At 51.0% G+C, this 19,179-nt stretch overlaps 1 protein-coding gene across 8 annotated transcripts in view; it reads right to left on the bottom strand.

The window, feature by feature from the left end:
• The window catches only part of LOC144162430 (latrophilin Cirl-like), a 234,076-nt gene that overhangs the window by 41,800 nt on the left and 173,097 nt on the right, over positions 1 to 19,179 (bottom strand). For all 8 annotated transcript variants that reach the window (XM_077692949.1, XM_077692954.1, XM_077692950.1 and 5 more), the window contains one exon: positions 2,076 to 2,280. In XM_077692949.1, coding sequence (XP_077549075.1) covers positions 2,076 to 2,280 — 205 coding nt within the window. The remainder of the gene's footprint in view (positions 1 to 2,075; positions 2,281 to 19,179) is intronic.

The raw sequence follows: 19,179 nt of genomic DNA, 5'->3' as shown, positions 1-19,179 counted from the left end.
GAATTCCAACTAGCCCAAATGTCGACCCTTTTTCTTCAAAGTTAGTTCCGTAACGTCAGGTTTCGCATGTATAGAAAGCGAGGTGGTAGGCCTCTTTCTCAACTTCTCGTTCGCAGCGGACCCAGCGTGACATCGGTGGAGCCCCGGCAAATTGCAGGAACAATTCTACCATACACAGGTCTTCGCCGAGCTTTACAGTAGTGCTGATACCTAAAATAGTTGACCTGCGCCTCGTCTCACGAACTCCCAGCATGATTATGCGCATTGTTTTCTTTGGCCGAGTCCTGTCATTTATGGTTCTTGTCTGCAAGCCTGTGCGCAGCTGCTTTGTACACTTGCTCCCATGCTGAATGTCTGGCTAAGTCTTTGTACGTAGCTGAAGTAAACTAAGGGCCGATTTGGTGCTAATTACTACGTCCCATACTTAAAAAGACCCTGCAACACTTTTGTCAACTTTTTTTTAAAATCCTAATTGCTTGCAGAATGTAGTAACCCAACACACCCAGTACTTAGATTATGTTATCGCAAAGTACCTCAGCCAAAAATTACTGCTATATATGCCCATCAGATAACTTGAAAACTCGCTCAAAACATTTTAAATGCAGAGCATTTCTTAGCCTCGCCTCTTCCTGCGTCGGACGGTGTCAACAGCTCCGCGTCCGCAGCAGGTGCGCCTCTCCTCCTTCCCTCCTCTCTCTCAACAGCAGCTGGCGCGCGAATGCGTCGTAGACAGCCCGTTCGCTCCGTCGCGGTCTCGGCGTAACTGGTGCGTGATAGCAGCGCGGTGGGGCGTGGAAGGGCGCGCGCTGCTTGTGCATGCGCGCTCTCCCCCCCGTACTGCTCTCCCTCTACTGCGCCGGCTGCAAATATAAAGCGGCTAGCGGTCACTCGTGCTTCAGTCACTGCGTTGCTTCTTCGTTCCTTGGTTGACGCTCGCTCCACCCTAACGCGACTTTACTCTCCTCTCTCTACCCCAAACCAACACCAACGCAACTACGACCAAACTACCCACCCTAACGCGACTTTACGCGGCTTTAACGACCCCCAATGCTCTGCATTTACTCGTGTTCCCCTCGCGGGAAGGCGCGGGAATTTTTTTTCTCTCTCTCCCGGTCTTGAGGTTCTTCGACGGTCATGTATCTGCTGTTGGCGGGATTTCCTTCAGTTTCAGCAATGAGCGCTTTTCGACTGTAACTTAAAAAAAGACACAAAAGCAAAGCAGAAATGGAAGGCGTATCTGGTGCGACGAGCAAGTCACGCAGTGCCGCTCCGTGCTGGCGGCAACTATACATAGCTTTCGCAGTGGTCCCAGACGCGAAGGAAAGAATGAAAGTGCCTATCGAAAGTGTTGCAGGGTCCCTTTAAATGTAAACATACAGCGTTACACCTTCTCCACAGCGCATGCAACGCTGTTCATCCCTCACAGGGGCGTACTACTGCATGATTATTACTGTCAATAATGTTGCTACGCCGTCTGTGTACGGTGAGCGAGATGAACCGCACTGACGAAGGAGCACGAGGAGCTCTACGGGACGCCGTCGGCCATCTTGAGGGAACACCTATCCACCCGCGAAATAAAGCTTTGAAGAAGGGTGGAACTCAGCCTTGAAGACGCGTACACGAGGAGAGAGTAGGACAACGCACACGCTGGGACTAGGAACAGTTTAATGAATAAAATTTCGAAGAAAAAACAAGGTCAAGGCCTGCAGCGTACAAACTAAAGTAAAAAGACCCTGACCGCATGCTTGACCTTGTTTTTTTCCTTCGAAATTTTGTTCATTAAACTGTTGCTAGTCCCAGCGTGTGTTTTCCTACGCTCTCCTCGCGTACGCGTCTTCAAGGGTGAATTCCACCGTTCTTCAAAGTATGTACACCAACAGGCCCAACTCCAAACTCTTCTAAAGTAAAACTTCTTGTAACAATGCAATTATTAATTCATTCGCTATTTCTGAACCGATTCATAAAGGATGTTGGCAACCGTAAGCGCAAACCCTTGGGGCGCCACAGCTTGCACAATTTAAACGAAACACAGCGCGTACGTTGAAAAGGTGGCAAGCAGTTCATTCAGCACGGACCTTTCTCGGATGACGTTGTAGGACCTGTTGGACTTGCAGTCGACGCTCCAGTCGAGCGTTCCGTGCTCGTTGCAGATGGAGATGGAGAAGCGGCCGTAGTTTGCGCGGATCAGCGAGATGAGCTGGCCCTCGGGGCACGAGAAGCCCAGCTGGCTGCCCTCGCACGCGTACGCCGTCTTGTACTTGGACGAGCCGCTGCCGCCTCCTGCACACACACGGGGCGAAACAGGGGAACAGGTTAGCATGCGCGGGGAGAACACCAGTCTCGCTTGCCCTACATAAAATCACATGACCCGCGCGCACCGTCACTGAAAAAGACGCCGACGACCTCGCACTGGCGAGCTGGAAATTAGCTGCCCACTAGCGATATGGGGACGGGGATTAAGGTGGACCCCACTGAAGTGAAATAAATAAGCCACACGCTGGGGAATGTGTTGCGATGTGTGCAAGCACTCTAAGCAGCCGACTATTCGAAAATAAAATGTTCAACCAAGGAATGTCGTTCAAAAGCATGGAAATTTAGTCGTGCAAACAAATTTGTCTCCGCCGTTCGGAGATTCTACTCTTGGCATCCCACCAGCAAAGTGTGAGTCGCCGCGGCCATTTACGGGGAAGGGGCAGCTTGGTGCATCCCCCGAGGGAATTGCACGTTATCGGCGTTGCAAAGTTGGCTTCCGCATATTGATTGACAGGAACTATGCTGTCATCTGTGCCGCCATCGTTGTCGCAGTCCCGTACGCCTCTGGAGTTATCAATGTTTCCCCCGACGTAGATTCATTTCGAGAACAGGGAGCCTCGTATCTGAGCGGTGAGCGCACGTCGTCTGCGACGTCCACTTCAATCCATTACGCGTTTATCCGACGAAACAGAGTAAAAAAAAAAAAATTATCAGACGAGGATGCAGACAGGCAAACTGCACAAACACAAAAAATAAATAGGCGTGCTAGGCTCCGCAAGAGCAAATCGATATCGGTTTCTCCCAACCTTTTCGTTTTGTAACCATTTCGTCGTATTTTTCCCGGTCGATAGAACACTTGTTAAGATCTCCATTTATAAACATAGAGACCAGAGCACGAGGCAAAGGCGCTCTTTACAATCGACCGATTCATTTGGCCAAACGGGCCCGGGAGCCGCTGATCCGCCGCCTCCCTTTTGTATAGATTTCGGGACTACGCCACCGCATCCAGTGCCACGGCTTTTTATTTTTTTTTGGAGTTCGTATATCTTTTCCTACTTCCCATCATGCCATGCGATCGAAACCTTTCGACGGTATAAGTGCCTTCTTCATCAAATGGTTGTGAGATTTTTTGTTGCTTGGCGCGTAACTACCGCATGACCGGGAAAGTTTTGTCCTTACATAGGACCTGTTTAAGATGTCACCTTAAGAACTTCTCACTCGCTTGACGTCCTTCGTCAAGGCAAATCAGTTAGGTTTCAAGCTGTCACGTGATCTTGTTGTGACCATTCACAGATCTCGGTGCCTCCTGGATTTCATTCAGTTGATTTCAGCAGTTAGCCGATAACGCGGGAATAAAAACCCCGCATCTAGACACATAAGGAGAGTTTTATAACATTGTGTTGGAACATTTTTGCGAAACTAAACAATGTGGAGATCTGTCCGTAGTTCTTTCCCTTTTCATTCCTGCCAAACAAGGCCAGTGACTTACTTTTCTAGACGGGCTAATACGATCATAGACCTTTCCCGTGCCACCAAGGTATAGCTGCTTGAAAACAACAAGAAAAATTGTGATTGATTTCTCTGCCATATTAATTGGTAAAACACGAAAGTGAAATGTGCAGCGATCTGCAGCTGAGCTTGATTTGCGGGTCGGCGGCTGTCTTGTGGGTGTGCCTGGCGAGCGACGCCTTGGTGGCGGGTCGCTTCGGCAAAGGTGTACTGGCGTCATTTCCGTGACAGATATGACGTCAGTGAAATCTTGGTGTATCCCGGCATAAAACACTTTCGTGTTAAAATGTAAAACCCGAAAACGAACAACCCCAAGTATAACGTGCTCTTTAGTTATAAAGGTTGCTTTCCCGCAAGAAGCCCCTGAGTGCGGGGGTGCACCCTTTACAGGCGGATTGCTTCGCTATACTGACGTCATTTCCTTGACTGATATGACGTCACTCAAATGTTTGTGTATTCCGTAATAAAACACATTCGTGTTAAAGACGCGTTGATTGTTTGAATTCGGGACCGAGTAAACGGGAACAGTACCTAGTTTCCATTATTTTTATTTAGCACCTTGCATTATTGCAGTGATTGAGCTCGTCCTCCGACGTACCCAGATAGCCCCTCGTGCACGACAACTCCTGGGTTATGTATAGAGTCCTCCGGGCGCATCGAAATGAACCGCCAGTTTGCGACCATCACCGCAAAGCGGCGACTAGAGTACCGACCAAGTGGACCCAGGCCTCGCATCGATGCAGCAGCTGAACCTTCAACGCGGCCAACGCTCGTCACGCACTCCAACGAGGCTCACCCACGCGGTGGGGTAAGTGGCGTTTATCAGTGCGCACTACAACGCCGCCCGCCGGCCCCACGCTGCTCTGCCGCCTGCGGATCAAAACAACGCCGCCGCCGTCGCCAGCTCTCCTCAGGCGTCCACGACTCCCACGTCGAGCAGCGGGGCGATCTTCGCCGGTAATAGCTGCTCGCTGGCCGTAGCGCGGACAGTCAGGTGTGCACAACATGCACGAGTGCTAGGCTTGGCTAGGCTGTCGGAAGTGGTATATGTTATAAGCACGTGCATGTATGCGTAGCTCCTCTTCGCTACATTTCTACGCGCTCCTCAACACCCCTCCCAGTCCCGCGTCCTGCTGTGAAGACAGTGCTCGGAGCTGAACGCTATCATCGCAGGGCGTCCGTACACGAGCTCCACACGGCCCGCACAAGACACGTGTAATTGGTTCGCGGTTGGAACTGCGCGCCCGCAGTGAGTCAGTGGGAGACGGCGCGGCGTGATCGGTGGGTATACGCTATATACGAGGCTGCCAGAGTTGACGGGGTCACTTATCAGTCACGCACCCGTAAAGACCACTAAGTTGCGGCGATAAACGCGTAGGACGCCGCGCTAGAGATCGAGCCCAGCTGTTTATTGGGACGGCGTGTACTCCGTCCAACGTTATTGAAGGCGCTTTCGCAAAAGGAATGTCTCTTTTAGAATCAATCCGCAGGCATTCATCTCCCGACTTGTTCAACTTGGGAGAGTCATGCCTCCTGCGGCTCATAACGCCGTCACGAGACCCCGGCCCTCAATTAGAAGTAGCTAAGAGGACGAATGATATTTATTTATTTGATTATTTATTTAAATTGCTCACCAACTGCGCAAAGGCCTTATCGGGTGATGCACTGTGCACATGAATATAAGGCATACAAAAGACAACGTATAAATGGTTCAGTATTAGCTATTGTCTTAACATCCCTTGCTTTTTCTTTGGAAGTGTCCTATAAACATGCGGCTTTTAAATTGGATATAATTTTTGAAAACATATTCCGATCTCACACAAGGGATACAAGTGGACAAAGCCCAGTGAACGCGTCATTCGAGATAACAGACCCGCATCCATATCGAAATGCAGGTCAGGTCAGCTTCGGGGTTCATGCAGTTACGTTTGTCGTATCACGGCCACGCTCCCGGCATCGGAAGTGAAGGGCGGAGGAAGCTGAGCAGGTTTCTGCCCCACGGAGAATTATTTTTGGGGAATTTGCGGGCGAGTGTCGTAGAACCTTTGCTGCTAAAGAAGAAAACGACTCCTTGCAAGAGTCCCCAAAGCTGAAAGATGAGAGCAAAGAAAAGGTTCGGCAAGTTTGGCACAGGGAAAGCGGGCACCGAAAGCCACGTAATGTGTTTTTGCCGAAATTCGACGACCAGCTCAGCGGCTTCATCTCTTTCAGTGAATCGAAGGGTCATGCGGCGGAGCCGTGAAAGGTTGGCAAGTCGTAGTGCATGTTGAAGCAACAAACTGTATCTGTTATTGATTCCACCTTTCTTGACACCTGTTACCTAATCCCTGCGCTGTTATGTGGATAAACATTCAGTGCGAGTTTCTGAATGTGGGAAAACCGTGATCCTGTCAGAAGGCGTTGCCAAGACGCGAGGTTCCAGCACCACCATTTCTGACCTATTAGGGGCCAGGAAGTGACGATTCTAAGTTATCGAGCCGCCATTTTTTTTTTTCAATACACATAGGCGGCTCCGGCACCAACGGATGGTTCCCAGCGGGAAACCACAAGTAACGTCACGTGTCCAGTCCGTTGCGCTCATTTGCCGATCAGACCCCACACGCCATGAAATCAGGCCACATATCCGAGTCCTTGTTGGCTGATCCCCGCACGTTCCTTGACTGGAATCGGAAGTGTTGCACTAGACAGAAGTCTCACCTCGGCAACTGCCAACTTCCCAGCAGCACACTGCCACGCATTTAACCCGCTCCTCTTACCCGCCGTTCTGCAATGTCCATCCCATTCTTCGGGAATCAATTGCCTGCGTCGAGGCAGCATCGAGCGGACTAAACGCTTAGACCCCGGCTGTCACGCGGCCCGCCGTCCGGCCACAAGTCTCAATCCACGGAACGTCTGGCTCCCGAAAAAGCGGTCAAACCGGAGGGGGGTCTTTCAAGGGGTGACGGCGTCTCCTGTGCTCGTGTCGAACGACTGCCACCCTTCGTTGAATATAGCGCACGTCTTTCAACCACGCCTGCCTATTTTTTTCGCCTTCCCCAGCTCCCTGTCGTGCCCATCCCTCCTCCCCCTCGCCCGATCTCTTCATCTATCCGACAATCTCTTTTCGCCTCGCAGTCCAAAGCCCGCCATGACCGTAGCCCGCGCCAGAGCCGCAATCCCGCATTTCCCCTCAAAACGCTCGAATGCAGACGGAAAGAAGAGAAACACAAATATACCGGGCCACGATTGTGAGTTCAATAGCGCGTGAGGGACGGACCATAACCGAGGGAGACCTTCCCCTCCACCTTTGACCCCCGTCGCCCCGCTTTTCAAAGGCCGTTCCCATTCCTCCGTCCCACCTCTCTGGCATTTTCCCTTGGCGCACGCTTTTGAGATCCCCTCTTTGTCCGTGGTCGCACCATTTTGTGCCTGTCATGCACTGCGCGCAGACGTGATTCGTGCTGGCTCTCCCTACAGGCGTCCACGCGCACAATAAATACGGCAATCCCGCCCGGGCTGTCTGGATGCGGCTATGGATGTGTCTGCGACTACAGCGCAGCAAGCGCCAGCCTTTGAAAACAGCAAGTGATGTCACAAACTGTTAGCGCGCCCAGACGATCGTCTCTGACCGCGCCAAGCAGACGACGGCGTAGAACATACGTTCAGCAACGTATACCCAGTCTGGTTTTTCAACATCATAGCGTCCCAACAACAGCTAGCCATTCGAGGTAACAAAAACGCGGATTTGCCGTCCAACCTAGTTTGCTCCTTTGGGTGCAAGGCGCTTTAAGCTGTTGCGGATTACCTGGCATGGAGGTGGGACGGGATAAGAAGCTTTGCGGTCAACTTGGGAGTTACCTGAGGTAGCGGGATGAAGACTCGGATAAAGGCGCTCATAAAGGCCGGAATCAAGCTGTAATGCAAAGGCCCTTTGCCATCGGGCCTGTGGGAAAATAAGGACAGAAATACGGCCTGGGTGTCGAGACGCAGGAGTCGGGTGGAGAAGTTGAGAATAGGCTGAATTGTGTGCCTCCCTCCCCCAGTTCTTACTACTTAATCCGAAGCAGCTGTGGACGTCACTCTGCTTACCTCCTTTAAGGAGTCAAAGTATTCTACCCACACGATCCTCGTTGGCTTTACATGATTCTCAAATAGTCGACAACGCAACCGAGTGTTCGGAGCAAAAATGTGACGAACTCACTGCTGTTAGGACGCATAGCACTGGGGATAAGTAATGGTAGCCGCCAATTTTTATTTTCACGCAAACGCAGTAGCGGACTTTCCATTTCTGGCTTGTCATTTGTAATTTCGGTTAGTTTGGGCTTGCTATTCGTTTGTCTGGCTAATTGTAACGGTTACACGCGGAAGAGATACACCTTTTGCGAAGCTTTACGCAACGTGGCTGACTGAACATTGGTCCCAAATCCGCCCTCACTCACGTAAGATGCCCCTTCACCTCGTTAAACTCAAGGTGACCCCACCAGAGCCGCTATTTTTGAAGACGATAGTCTTTATTGGGCTACTTAACCGCATAAATTTTGGTCTGTCTGTATGGCTACCTGTCTCTCTGTCTGTGACTCGATTCAGCCACCCGGCCAAAGTGAAATGGAAACTGCGCAGAAGTCTTATATATACAGCGAAATCTAAACGTCTAAGTCTGGTGTGTTACTGTTCGTACTTGTCAACATTGTTGAACAAGAACAAGACACTACGCACATATAAGGTGGAAAATCAATACATGCTTGGCATTTGGAGTATTCGTTTATTAAAGGAATTACGGATGCCTGGTTTTTGCGATAGCAAACGAAATACTACATACACTACAGAAAACCGCCACGCCTGCTGTTTCCCTCGCTACCTGGCGGCATTTAAGAAATCAAAAGGCAACAGCAACGAAAGGTTCCACTAGATAGGTTGCACGTTCCGCTTTGAACGCTCGTGCAGTGGGGCAACGTGGTTCTATAAACGTTGTAGCATATGGGGTGCCTCGATTCACGCGTGTCTCCGCTGTACGGGAGCGCTGGCATCGAGGCACCCGACTTGGTGCAGTGGAACGCGGTAAATTTAAATTAACAGCGTGAGAGGTGAACGGGAAAGAGAAGGGAGGCCTTTAATGGGCAAGGGCGCCAGGTCGGCTATCGTCCTTCGGCGACATTTGAAACGAAAGGAGCAGATACGCGGCCATTTTTCGCCCAGCCGACATATGTGGCACACTATCAGCCCCACATAACCACTTCCTCCTAACAACGGCTGCTTTACTTACGGCGCTAAAACAATGGAAACGTGATAATGGCGAACATATTGCTACGACCTCCGGAATCCCGAAGAGGAGTATACCGTCTCTTGATAGACGGGTAAAGAAAATTCAGTACGCGTCCAGTCTGCGAAGAAGGGCGACCGACGAAGCTGGGCGCAGTGCAAGGAGTGCACGAGGCACAACATGCCTATTTGTCACTTCAGATAGCCTACTGCCCGGCGGAATGAAACAGTTTTATTCTAGCCGACAAGTACGGGCTGTGTCCGTTTGTATCCCGCGTCGTTGGCACCTTACTGTCCCTGCACCGACACAAACCGCTCGGCCCCGGAGAACAGCGTCAGGGAGCTTCGGACTGTTAGACGTCCATGTTGAAATCTCCCACCAGCACCACGGGCATGTTAGCGGGTGAAGCCAGGCTGCGCGGGGAAGCCAGCTTACAAAAACCAAACTTATATCGATATTCTTAACCTCGGCTTCACCTCTAAACACAAATGCACCGCTAGAAAGACGTCGTCTGGGACAATATAAGCGTCTTGCATCTTAATATGGAGTCTCAGTGGCCCTTTTTTTATTTTTGTATGATTTTTTTCCATCCGCTCGACATTTTAGGAACCCTGACGGCCGACGTCGTAAAAGTAAACTACATCATCGAATGCGCCGGGAAGGACGCTCGAACGCTCGCCCCGCGAATTATTCCAGGCACGAAACCATTCATCCGAAGCACTCCTACACGACCCTGCAGTGGGACTGTCTTCCCACCAGGCGTTATTACAATTCCTCTTTATTGCCACGCGGCTCACACCAGTCATGAAGCCTGTCTTATATCCTCACGTGCCCTGTACAGTCCTTTTAGTCAATTATCTCGCACTCTCCCGCCGAAGTGTTCTTTCTCCTTTATTTTACTACCTCCACATTTTATAATGCCACGAAGAGTAACGTGCGGAGTAAACGCGTAAAAACTTTACGACGAGAGTGCGACTGTCCGCATTTCAACGAACTCGAATCGTCTGCTAAGCAGAGCCGATGCAGAACTTTAGTATTTCTCTTTGCCGCGGAATCGACCGTAATTTTGCCATAAACAGGCGGAATAAAATTAAGAGTTTCCGAGGCCACTCTACGCTACACGGAGTAGCGGCTCGGAGAGGGGGCTGTCGACACGTTTCACACGGCAAATTAGAGGGCAACGCTGGACGGCTTCGAAGGGAGATGAATTGGGCAAGGTACGAATAGCCAAGCACAGCGAAATGAAAAAGAAAAAAAAAAACTGTGAACATAAGATCGCCCATTACAGGGAGTGGGCGAGAGAAGACGGATTGGATCGGCTACGGGCTTCGAGCAGAAAACCGCGGGAACGTTCCCGCCGTGAGTGTGAACCAGAAGGCTGTAATCCACGCCGCCTCCTCGCAGAAGAAACGCTTGCCGCCGTCAAAGGAGGCGAACTCGCAACCGCTATTTTCTATTTTCTTACCCCCCGCGCGCACATTTCCCATACTGCTGGGCAACCCACGTGAACAGTACACGCAGAATTTCAACGGCGGAGAAGGTGATTCTGTATAAGCGGCGCCATTGTGTCAGCTTTTATCTAAGCAGAGCGCCGTATTCGCAAATAACGCGAGTTTCAAAACTACCTGTATGCTTAGCCACAATATTGAAGCGCTGGAGCAAGAGCTCTGGCGCCGGAATTTCGTGATTGCGGTCATGCTAAGGAGGTGGCGTAACGGGACCAAAGAGAAAGCACGGCCACTACCTGGGTGCATGCAAAGACTTGGCAAGCGAAATTGCGGCAGCGAGTCGGGCCACTTAGCCGGGCCGTTCCGAGAATTGGCCCAGGGGGGCTTAGGAGGGTGGCGTACGGGAAATGCTTTGCCCCCCCCCCCCCCACCTCCCTGTTGCCAGAAGAGAGCACGGAATGGCGAAAAAGACGACAAAAGAGCGGAAAACAAAGAAATCGCGGAAAGTTCAAGAAAGTACGCCCGCTCGCTGTTTGCTTCTCTTTCGTTCACGTTCGTTCTTATCTTTTTCCCCCCTCTTTCCCACCCAGGGATTGGCATTTTCAAGAACAACGAAGAAAGGACTTTTCCGCCCACACAAACGAAACACCTCCTCTTGCGTGGTTTGGAATCCTTCCGTGCTCCGCAAAATTTATCCGACGTGGCCAAACTTGACAGGTTGTAATGCCCGTTTCAACACCGCGGTATCGATGATTGGAATAAATTGCGTCGACAGGGTTCACCAGCGGAAACGCGAATTTCCCAACTGCGCCATGTTTGTGCCGCTTGCAATACCCTCCAGTTACTTACGTAAAGGAGGGAACATTGAGGCCGATTTTCTTTTTACTTTCGCCCTCAAGTCTTAATAAATGGCCCCGCAGTGCTTCAAAACCAACAAACTGCCCGATGTGCTAACCTATAAAACCTGCATAATTCGTCTGCGAAACAAGTAAAGCAACAATCTCTTTATCTTAACACGCGGCCAAGTGAAACGCATAGAAAAGTTGCGCAATTTTAGGAGACCTACGTTTTCTGAGGCATTTCTTAGACGAGCCGTGGGATGATTAATGCGCTGATTACATATCTAAACTAAGTGGAGAAAGAGAGCAGAGGGTCACAGCAAAACGTGCGGACTATTGAAGTAGTCATGAAGTACAAGTTCGGTGCAATAAAAGGCTGCTTTTTCCCGTTAGCGGCAAATACCAATTTTATCGCCAGCTTGAAACAAATAAACGAAAAATTAAGGAAATAGCTTAAACAGTGCCGACTCTCCTGCCACTTCCCGGCGATGTGGGTATGACGTCACAGAATCTTGTTTGTGTGCGATTGCAGTGGGGCCTCTAGTCCCGTTTGGTCGTATCACTTGAACGCTAACGCACACTGATAAAAATGTTTAGTGCTGGCCCATAAGACTTCGCCCCTCCCCATGTTACGTTACTATATTCCTCGTAGTTCAATATTCCTCGTAATATGCGGTTAAAAAACGTCTTTCGTGGCTGCAGAAGTCCCAAAGGCTAGTTCTTTCGAATAGAAGAAATATGTATTTTGTATTCATGGTTCCTTCAAAGCAGCAAAAAAGACGGGGAAGAGACAAAGCGCCAATTAAACGCGCGGTTAGACCTCCTCGAGATCGCGTACCCACTCTCCAACTCCGACACGGCGCAACTTGATGACTGTTGCGAATGGGAGACAGGCACGGTCGAGATAAACGATAGAAGGCGCTACAGAAAGGGGGGAAAACCGCGGGAACAAGGCGTATGTTGCCTCGTATGAAAGTATACTTTGGGGAGGTTAAGAATTCCAACGGACTGTTTTACACGCTCGGAAAAGAACTCACCGACTAACGAACAGGAGGGAAGATCAGTTACAGTCTGGACACAGAGCGACGTACGCAAAGGATTCCGCACGTCAATAAGTTGTGGCCTTTCCCCGTAAGATATGCGCCGCTTTTTTTAACCGACTATCCCAGTTATCCTCTGCTGGTTTCATTGGCCTTCGTCCGGCAACCAAACCAGAATCATTCTGAGGAAAAAACAGAGTGGAATGCAGGCCGCGTTTTCTTCCCTCTCGGAACGAGGCTCACGAGGAAGGTTGGCAAGCGGTAGATCATTTGTAGTACCACGAGTTGATGGTGCTAACGAATGCGCCTAAGGTCGGTTGATCAGTAATTGCGCGACAGTTGCAGGAACTTCAAAGCGGCCGATGTGGGACTTGGTTTTGTATTCCCACTCCAAACTGTGGTTGATTCCTGTCATAGGAATCGGTAAAACCAGAAAGTGAAATGTGCAGCGAAATCTGCGGCTCAGCATTATTTGCGGGTCGGCGGCTGTCTTGTGGGTGTGCTTGGCGAGCGACGTTTTGCTGGCAGGTCGCTTCGGCAGAGGTATACTGGCGTCATTTTTGTGACGGATATGACGTCAGTGAAACCTTGGTGTATACCGGCATAAAACACTTTCGTGTTAAAATATAAAAACAGAAAACAAACAACCTTAAGAATAACGTACTCTTTAGTACAAAAGGTTGCTTCCCCGCAAGAAAACCCTGTGTACAGGGGTGCACCGTTTACAGGCCGCTTGCTTCGTTGAACTGACGTTAGTTCCGTGACGGATATGGCGTCACTGAAATATTTGTGTATCCGGGAATGAAACACCTTGGTGTTAAAATTATCGCTAATGCCTTATTGGTAGTGTGTAGTCCCACAGACTGGCGATGCGGTACTTGCATTGCACTGTAGTTAACGTAATTAGACGCCGGCGATTATCTGTAAAGAAACTTCCCTGCGCGCCACCTATACCAGAGTACGCTAGAGTTCGTTTGTACTCAATCCAGAGTACGCTACGATAATCTGAGGACCCACATTAACAATACATAATAGATAAATTAGAACGAATTTACGACAAAGAAAAACTCGGTAACCGTCATGATTGTCACGGCTGGTCTCCTACATTGGCTATGCGCAGGAAAATTGCAGGCCTTCAATTTTTACATCAACTTTATAACAACAAGCTGAACTTGAGTCCCAGTTTGTACGTGAAGCCTCCTGGAACGGTTTCGCCCCGAACTAATCACACCTCTGTTATTATGCCTTGCGTGCCTACAGTGGACGTCTTTAAGCACTCTTTTATTGTCAGAACAATTGTTGAAAGGAACAAGTTGAACCCACGTGTATTTCCTCAGAACATAATAGTTGACGCTTTTGCATAGAAAAATTGAAAGCGTTCTTTGTGTGAACCTTGCATTGCATTCGCAAACTGTAACAGCCGGGAAGGGCTTACAACAGGATGATTAAAGAAGTAAATAAATACAACCCGTCCCCATGGAAGCGCGCTTCGGCGAAAACGAAACACTGACGGTTTCATGCAAGTAGGTCCTTCGTCAAACAGACGGCGGTTCCGACGCGATAACGCCCCCCCCCCCTTCCGCCCCTGGAAGAGAAAAACAGAAGTGCAGAAACTGCGAAGTGGAAACTCTCGGACAAATGCTCCACAATCTCTGCTATGCACCTAGCCCCTTTGAAGTCGGCTTCACTATTCACATAATTGCATTGCTCGGAAGACATTTGTTAGAGTCAATATGGGCGACCTAATGTGAATTTTGAAAGCCGTAGCGCCTCTCATTATTAGCACCGTCTAATTCGGCGAAAGTGTGATGCACGAAGCGTTACGGCCGGACACACCGGTTTCCGTTCACGGCACTTCCACTTCCGTTTTGCTAAGGGAAGAATTCGGTGACCCGACTTCTAACGTAACGCTTGCTTCAACGAGAGAAACCACAGCGCGCACGAGAAAAACCGTGGATCCGTGTCGTCTGGGCGGCACGCGCACCCTCTGCTCAAAGCGATGGCCGGCACCCAGCCGCCTTTCGTTTTTCCCCGTACCACCGGCGATGATCATCGTGTGTGGTATGCCTAATCGGCGCCCTTAAACGCCGCTGTTTACAGAGGGGGTGTCACGATAATTGGCAACCCGGCGACGCATTCGTCCTTGGTGGGCCGTCGACCAGCAACACCCCGCGATTCGCAGAAGGCGGCGGGCAGCAGACGACAGCGCTTTCTGCACCCGCTGCCCCTCGATGACGTCGGCCCGACGAAATCCCCGAAAGGGGGGGAAAGCGAAGAAGGGTTGACCGTGCCCTCGCTTTTCAAGCGCTTCTTGCCTGGGCCATCTTCGGCGCGGCGTTGGCGTGAGTCACGGAGCCTCCTCCGCTAAGTGATTACGCTCCACGAATCGCACTACCCCAGGGCGCACGCCGGCCGGCAGACGGACGCACCACCGCTCGGCCCGCCTCTCGCGCAAGGCTCACTCACTCAGCCCCGCCGACCGGCTGCTCCGAACAAGTTCGAGGCACCTTGGGAGAAAATTTGCGTTCTTCTTTTCACTTGATTTCTCGACTCGAAGGGAGAGTTATAACACGCACGCGCCAACGCTGCTCCGCGTCCAACACTCTTTATTCATTCTCGATGGTTTTTTCTCTCTCTCTCTCGCTCTCCCCCGTTCTGCGAGCGCCAGCTGAGCGGTATCCCGCAGCGAAAGTTGATAGCTCCGAGAGGACAAATGGCGGTTTCCCCGGGCGAGATGATTGCCTGCCAGGCGGCAGTAGTGGGTGCTCCGTTGGGTGCTAGGCCCTCGAGCTTAATTTCGCTCTTGGCGTCCTTGGGACGACGCGCACCAACTGTCGATAGGAATCCGCTAATAGCTCGATCCACGCTGGGAGCTGCGCCGGCCCGTATATCGATGTCTTGGGACGCAAAACAGCGATGCGTTCGTGAAGGTCCAAGGGCAAAACCGTTCTCGTGTCTGTACTACGCCGGACAACAGCGCGGCGTTTCCCTTCAAAACACGGTTGACTTGTACACATTTCCTTTTATTTTTTCAAGCCCTACCACTGTTTAAGGCCATTGAGAGGCCACCTGCCCATGGTCTGTTTTCATCGCCAGGCCTAGCCAGTTCTGCTCATTGCAAGTCATAATTAGCCAGTAGCGGTCCCAGAAATTTTTTTCTTTTTGGGGGGGGAGCGGGGGAAGGGGGAGGGGGGGGGGGGGGAGAATAAAGAACCGCTCGCCTCCTTGCACCAGTTTTGCGGAGGAGGTGATAACCATGCCGGCGTGCGCGCGTATGCACAGTAACCCGCTTGCGCACAATCACTTAGCGGCACAGTAGTTTTTGCCCCCCCCCTATAGGCGGTACAACGGCTGGCTCGAGCCCGCATATATGACGGTCGCAAACATTAGCGACCTCGCACAAGTGGGATGCTTAAAAAACCAAAAGTAAAAAGGTGAGGACCTCTTTGGTGGGGGAGGGGGGGGGGCGATCCCCCCCTTCGCCCCCCCCCCCCTCTTGGGACCGCCACTGTAATTAGCCAATTAGCCCTACCAGATTGGTACAGTCCTTGTATGTGTCCTCCAAGAGAAGCACGGAAGCACCCCGTTCGTCATGTTATCGCAGTGTTTCCGTTACAGCAGTGGTTCCCACTCAATCACACACGGTTCAGTAATCCTAGCGACCGTCTGCCACATAAAGTGTCCATCCTTGTGGTCATACTTCTACAAGTTTTATTATATGCGAAAGGTCTGACCATGATGTCTGGCTTTCATACGTGACCGAGGCATTTTTCTTTTGCTAAAAGCGCTTATGTACGAGACTTCTCATCGAAAGACGTGTACTTTACCACAGCATCCTTCATGTTCAGCATGATAGTTGCCGAAGCGTTTTTTTGTTGTTGTTTTTTTCACCTCTACACTCCCGTGATCTCAAACTGGCCTCTAAATAGCGACACCTGCAAAGGGTGCCCGAGAACTAGTTATAAGCCGTTTTGCCTAACATATGCGCAGATGTACGATGACAGCGTTCAGTATTTTATCCGGTCGGGTAGGCTTAATAACGACGTCGAGAAATCTAGCCGTTCGCCGTAGTACAGCGGCCGATGCCATTCGCCTGAATGGGGTATCACCGCGTTTACATTTAGGTCTGGTGCGGGATATACTTTCGCATAAGCCGAAGCTGTCGAAGGAAGTATTTATTTCTGTTTTTACGCTGCAGCCATGCAAATGACGACGAACGTCGCCTTTAAGACCCAAACTCACGTGTACTATTCGCACCTCTTGGTATACCACGGAAAGCGGTGCAATTCTAACTGCAACAGCGATGCGATGTGGCACTGTAGTTTTTGAGCGAAGAAAATTTTAGACGCGTCACCCTCCTCCCGTTTTCCCATTATGTACTCGTTCTGCGGCAGCTACCGAGAGGAAGCTGCAACGAAAAAGACCAGTGCACCGGGACAAGTGCTGTTGCGGCCGTAGATTAACTACACGTACGTGTTATTCCTTCCACGGGAGCTTTCGGAGGAATAGAGCTGCATATGTGACTATACACCAGGCGTGTGAAACTACTCTTCTCGACGCATGCGCACAGCAACGCCCCCCGCCTCCCCACCAAGCCCTCCTGCCACTACTCCAGCTCTTCATCGAGATCACCTGGCGCCACCCAGCGAGCGAAAGACCAAGGCGGACAGAAGCCATCCATTCTGACAAAGCCGACGGAAGCAGTTTGTGGCCCATAGCGAGGCGAGTCACAGCGCTAGGCCTTACTTTCGGCGCCAGGCGGTCCCGTGCCGCTGCCGCATCCAGATCGCGCCACCACCTGGCACCCGATAACGGCTCATTGGGGAGAGCCGGACAAAGTTAACAGAATAAGATGGAAAGCTGGCGACGCAGACGACGAGTGCCGCGGAAAGGCTACTGAAGTGTCTCACGGGCCGGCCGTGCTGGCCTATCGGTTAAATAATCTGCTTAATGTTCCGCCTTCCCTCCCGCCCTACGTCCATTGTGTGAATAAATCTCAACACTTGGTCTTCCTTTCTGCGAAGTGCCGAGTGGGAGAGCGAATCGTCTGCTCACGGACATCTTTATCGGGGAAGCCGAGGTTGGCAAACTACTTCCCCGGCACAAAACGGTGAAACTCAAGGAAGAGGGAGAGGGGGAGGGAGAGAGGGGAGGACGAGGAGGGAGGGAGAGACGCACCCTGCGCGAAACGGGTGCGAATATACTTCCAATCTCCCCAAAAGGCCTCCCTCATCGTCAAGCCCCGCGGAATCAACGAGGCATATCCCCCAACCCCCACTCGCGTTGAACGGTCGTGAGGTACGCGTTGCATCCCAGTCGGCCACTCGGTGTGGGAAATGGCATTTTTCTAGACTGGAGAACAAAATTCGAACAGAGACGTGGTAGAGTGCACGCAGAGGCAAAATAGTAGCAGTGTGAGGAAAACGCGGGAGAAAGGGATTGATGACCCTTTTTCCCCCTTGTCCCACATTGCCAGGCCCTCCCACTTCTCAGCGCCTCGTTTTTGCTCCATTCCATCCTGGCTTCTCGCAACGACCACAACTCATTATTCGAGTCGCGCTCTCCGAAAAGCGGAGCGGGGTTCGACGCCCTCGCACTCCTTTAGGAAAACGAAATATCCCCCGTGGTCCCCAACGCTACTACAGGTTGTGGTGAACGCAGATTTAGAACCAAATGTGTGAGCTTCTTGCGCAGCTGGCGCATGCTTCCGCGTGCGGATGATGGCCAAACTGAAGGTTGTAATACCTGGGCTTTGTTTTTTTTTTCCTTGCCTTTTCACGGCTTCAGTTGCCTGCACCTGACTGGATGAGAAAATTTACAATATCGTACCCCACTCTTGTACTCATCAATCCAGGCGATGACGAAACTTCGCTTGTACCATCTGTGAATAGCGTAAAAGTTGCGGTGAGTTGTCCTACGATCCGCGGACCACAACAGCCTTTTTTTTTTCTCAAGCTCTTGGACATTCGGCCACTACACCCAGTGGTGCGTAGTTAACGACGTATACAACGCAGACTGGTACGATGACCTGCGTACGCTACAACTGCCTCAATCCGCTCACAAACGAAGAAAGCGACAGGGGCTTTAAAACATGTGGATGCCGTTTTTTACATAAAAAAAGGAAGAGTTGTCGAGGCTACAAAAAGACATAGAGAGGGGACACGTTAAAAGCAGCACCGTTATCGTCGAAGCAAACTTCAATCTGGCAGGACTGGTGGTAAATGCGCCTTGGGGGGCATTTTCGCGTCTGGTGGGAGCAGCGCAACCATGTTTCAACGCGCGCGTCTAGTCCACGTATTCATTCAGCACACATGCAGAAGACAAGTAGAACACAGAAACTGCGACAACCGCGATCATCTACCCCGTTCAACCGCCACCGAAACAGAGATAGCCCCCGTAGATGTGCGGTGAAGGCGCGAGGGAATATGTGAGCGTATAAAGTATATACGAAGAACAAAAGTCCAAAACAGGATGACACCGCATTGTCTCTTTCGGGTCCTCACTGTTTTTGAAAGTACCACATTGATCGGTACTGCTGCCTCCAAGGTCTCAACAATTCTAGTTTCTTCGTTAGGAAGAACCCGTATATTGCGAAATTCTCTTAGTTCTGCTTGTCTCTCAACCGAATGCGACCGTCGTCAAGGACCCGATTCACCACGCTAGTCCGCCGCTTTCGGGGGAAAATGGTGTTTCGCCTGCTTTCGCTTCCTCTCATTCAAAAATATAGCCGCAGCCTTCTCCGCTCCGGTGGTATCCGAACCCCGCCGCGTCTCCGCGGAGGAACTCGTCCATCACGACTTTGAAAGGACGCCGCCGACAATCGTTTTGAAGACTTACTCCAAGGGGGGGGC

Source organism: Haemaphysalis longicornis, unplaced genomic scaffold (assembly GCF_048455015.1).
Source record: "Haemaphysalis longicornis isolate Haplotype H1 unplaced genomic scaffold, Haemaphysalis longicornis Haplotype H1 scaffold_12, whole genome shotgun sequence".
Taxonomy (NCBI): Eukaryota; Metazoa; Arthropoda; class Arachnida; order Ixodida; family Ixodidae; genus Haemaphysalis; species Haemaphysalis longicornis.
The sequence above is the reverse complement of the archived record's forward strand: the minus strand, read 5'-3'. Positions and strand labels throughout refer to the sequence as shown.